Consider the following 4,217-nt stretch of genomic DNA (forward strand, 5'->3'; position numbering starts at 1 on the left):
TTCCTAAATCCGCCCCTGCACTGTAGCATTTACTAGGTAGGAAATAATTGTTATAACGACGTTTCTGTATAGGCCTAATATATATTTTAAAATAAATATAAATAAAATGTTGTTATGAATTGAGGCAGAATGCGTACAGCAAAACCAAGCTTAATTATGAGATATTTGGACAATAGGGAAAATTAAAACAGAAAAATAATGTGTATGTAAACTTTAACAAAACGTGTTCATTATTCATACAGTGTGAATGTGACGCACTTTCTTCTGCATCACGGGCTGCATCTTGAAGATAAACGTACAATTTAGTGTTTGTTTCTCTCCAATGTACCGTAATGTTCGAGACTTCTCTACATAGGCATTACGTACGTTTCCTGTGATGACAAAATCATACTAATTAGTTACAGTGCCAATGGTCAACTAGGGTTCACATGAAATCACCCTATAACTTTCTCTTATACACATCTAGATGTGTATAAGAGACAGCATTATAAGAATTAAGTCAAGTTAACTTCGTTGATATACTTGAGGGTCTCTTCAAGGGTTTCTTGGAGGCAGTATTGTTCATAAGAATTAACAGCTAAGTATTAAAGGTCTACTCTATAAAATACTGCAAATTACCTCAAGTAAATGCTAAATCTGTAGCAATAAAACAGTATAGAAATTGTGTGTTTGTTGGAATGGTTACACCCAATTAAAACCTACTATGTTTATAAGTTGTCATATTTTTTGGGGGCTTCACCCCCTGAAAACTTTCAATACATATTTAGTAATGAAAAACCACGTCCACTTTGACTTCGTCGAAGTCAAACTCCGTACTCTTCGGAGTCGGACACCAACGCCCCTTCTAGCCTCATGTCCATATCATCACTATAGGAATCAACCTCAAGCAACATTACATCTTTTTGAGTAATTTCGAACAGGCTGTTGTCGTGGCCTTGTTCATATACTTTAATAGAGTATGTCCCTTTGTCAAGAAACTGTGCATTTGTTATCTCAAGTGTAAACACTCCATTGGTACCTCCTCGAAGAAAAATATGTTCACTAAGACCATCTTCGCCTATAAATTCTTCACCTCGAGTAATCTCCCTTCCATTGTGTAGCCAACTTATCACATGTTTCTCATCAATTCCTTCTATGACAGCATTTAGACTGACATTTTTTCCTAGTTCAACACACACATATCTGCAGTTACTCTTGATTTCCACCATTTTTGTGTGCTGCTGAGGTTTTAGAGAATAAGGCTGGTTAATTGCTAAATAAATGTTGTCATTTCAAGACTAGGCCTACTGTATATCCATCAGTGGCGTATCTGGTGGGGGAGGGATGAGGGTTCGCCCCTCCAAAAATTACTCATGCCTCCCCACAAAAATCACGATCAAGTTGTTAAATTAACCTAAAAACAACTTATTTTGCGAATTAGCACCCATCAAATGATCATCGAATCCCACCCCACTTCACCTTCGTGCCCCTCATCAGCACCTCCATTTCAAGAATTCTTGATACGCCATTGATATAAATGCATTATGAATATTGCCATCAGGAATTTAATGAGTGGTCTAGAATGTTATATAAACTAAAGACAAAAGAAAATATTGTAAAGCCTTTTTTTTCACCCACACTCAATTTTCGCGATTTTTGATTAAGGGTGTGTGTTGAAATTGCACATATGGTACAAATAATTGTGTGTGTTTGTTTATCAACAACAGTAAAATTTTTAATATGATTTTACAAATGGTGTTTGCCCTACCTGATGTGCTTTTCTACTGTATGGCTAGTACGTTCCTAAATGCATTGTGTGGGAATCAAATCCACGACCTCAAGAAATTAGTTTGAGGGTAACTAAATGAGAAATCCAGTTTTCCCCCAAATTTTTAAACGAATTGGTTAATTCCCTAAAATTTATCGCTGTATCATCAAATCCCAACCACAGACTCTTTGAGAACCAACATTTTCTGATAAATTAGCTCTGCTAGCCCAATAGGCCTATCCTATAGCATAGGCTATAGGGGTGTCAGAAAAATTCCGGGGTCAGGGGCCAAAAATCGGTCCGCTGGACCAATTTTGGCTTTAAAATTACCTGCCAAATATAGTTCGCATAAGCCAAAATCAGTCCAGCGTCTATTTAATAGTTATAACTTGTATTTTTATAACGTTGTTCATATTTTTTTGTAATCAAATGATAGGCCTTATCTCTTATTATATAGCCTAATATGTTTTCATTCGCTATTGTATGTGTGAAATCATAGGTGAAATCACTGGTGAAAATTAAGTGAAGCTTCGTGCCCAGTAAACCCTTTGGTGTAAAAGTACGAAAAGAAGTTAAACGATGTGGTCTTAAATCGTGTTGGTCCGCTCTAGTTCATTTTTTTACCTTGTTTTGTTTTGGTTGTGTGTGCTCCGCGACGAAATAAATGCATTCAATTCTGAGAATGCTTACTACTTTACTTCATGTATTAGAACATCTATTGTATGACCCAATACCCCACACAATAATACGGAATATTTAAAAATAATAAATCAGTCTTGTGTTTCATTTTAGGCCCAAACGTAGGCCTAACCACGGCCACCGAAAATAATGCACGCTGTGTGTATCGCCTAGGCTTAGGAAATGCATAACCAGTATTACCAGGTGGTTTGATAAAACACTTCCTCAAAAGCTTTAACGAAGGATTCTGTCACACTGCAAAAGACTTTGCAAGTGTGTGAGAAGCATACTTTCCTCCACTCCACGGAGAAACAATCATACCCTGCTAATAGCAGATGAGTTACAAATGAAGTGGCCAGGCCAATGCGGACTAATTTTATCCAAGCGGGACCGGTCTTAACGGCTAAAATCAATCCGGAGGACCGATTTTAGTAGTCCGACGGACCGATTTTGACGGCCAAATTCTGTCAGCCGGACATTTTTTGGGCCGGACCAATTTTGGCGTGACAGGCCTACACTGCATAGAGTAGACCTAGCCTACTGTGCATTGCATATACAAAAACTTAGATCAAGTATCAGAACGTACCAGATGCAACTTCCCAGCCCTCTATATATAACACCTTGTTTGTGTCTTTATTATTCACAAAAGAATATCTTAGCAAGACACACAACGTACCTTAAAAGTGTTTCCATGAGTAAAGTCAAGGGAAGAGTAAATTGTATTATGCACATGAACTTCCTCTTTTATCAGGGTCAAAGTCTGTTCACATTTCTAGGATATGGTGTATACCACAATTGTTCAAACACTGCTTGATAATAGAAATAATTTGTTTGCTATTAAAAGAATATATAATTTACATATATAATTTACATATTAACTAGTGCACAATCATAATTGTATATAGGTAGTCATAAATAGGTACAATGCACCAGACAGTAGGTACTTACAAAATATAAGTAGTGTATAGTTAAAGGAAAACATTTATTATTTATAAAGTAGTTGGTTTTTATAAATTTTTTAAGTTAACTTTTACAATGAATCTTCTTTTGACTTTATTTTTGTATTATCTTCTTTCTATTTCATTGTTTGTTTGTAACTGTACCACTTTGAAAATCAGTACTCAAATACTGAAAGTGCATGCAGTCTAAAGAAAGAATAAATAAATAAACCAAGTATGTGAAAAGTTGATTATTAAATAATTTCCCAAGAATGCAAATATCAAGAAACATTAATTAATAATAGGTAGGCCCCTACTCTTGATTTAGTGCATTGTGTAGAGAATATCTAAGTATCATGTTCGGTTCAACACTTATATGAGGGTTTCGTAGCGGTGCCTGTATCTGAAATCTGAAGTGAAGGGAAAGATAAAATTTTAGGGGGTAAAAGTATTCTCATAGCAAACTGTAGATACAAATATAATTTTTTTTTAAATCGCAACACCAACAGGTGAAGTTTCCATCCATGTATTTGTATATTTTTATTTAAATGCACAGTATTTTCTTACAAATAAAGATTTTATTAAACACACTGCCTTGTTTTTAATTAAAAACTAATTGCTCTGTATCAACTTCACTAAAGCAATATAATAGTGTTATGCTTTTACAGGAGGGGAAAAACTGGGGGAATGAAAATTATCTGGGAGAAAGAATATTCCACCAATTGGGGGAAAAATTTCCCTCCCCTTCTTGTAAGTGCCCCCACTATGGGAGCCACACCTTTTGAGAGAGGTACTTATCAGAAAATTTACATTATGTTATAATATTGAGTTAAAATCATATTTCATATTTAGAT

At 35.3% G+C, this 4,217-nt stretch overlaps 1 protein-coding gene across 1 annotated transcript; it reads right to left on the reverse strand.

Moving 5' to 3' along the window:
* Positions 1-493: 493 nt before the first annotated feature.
* Positions 494-3,161, reverse strand: LOC117112806. The gene is made up of 2 exons (XM_033255979.1): positions 3,102-3,161; positions 494-1,220 (listed from the first exon to the last, which is right to left on the reverse strand). Exon 2 carries the CDS (start codon positions 1,206-1,208, stop codon positions 804-806), a length of 405 nt encoding a protein of 134 aa, XP_033111870.1. The 5' UTR covers positions 1,209-1,220; positions 3,102-3,161; the 3' UTR covers positions 494-803.
* Positions 3,162-4,217: the final 1,056 nt, after the last annotated feature.

The sequence above is a fragment of the Anneissia japonica genome, unplaced genomic scaffold (genome assembly GCF_011630105.1).
Source record: "Anneissia japonica isolate Jap-2015-1 unplaced genomic scaffold, ASM1163010v1 scaffold172582_len1462937_cov174, whole genome shotgun sequence".
Taxonomy (NCBI): domain Eukaryota; kingdom Metazoa; phylum Echinodermata; class Crinoidea; order Comatulida; family Comatulidae; genus Anneissia; species Anneissia japonica.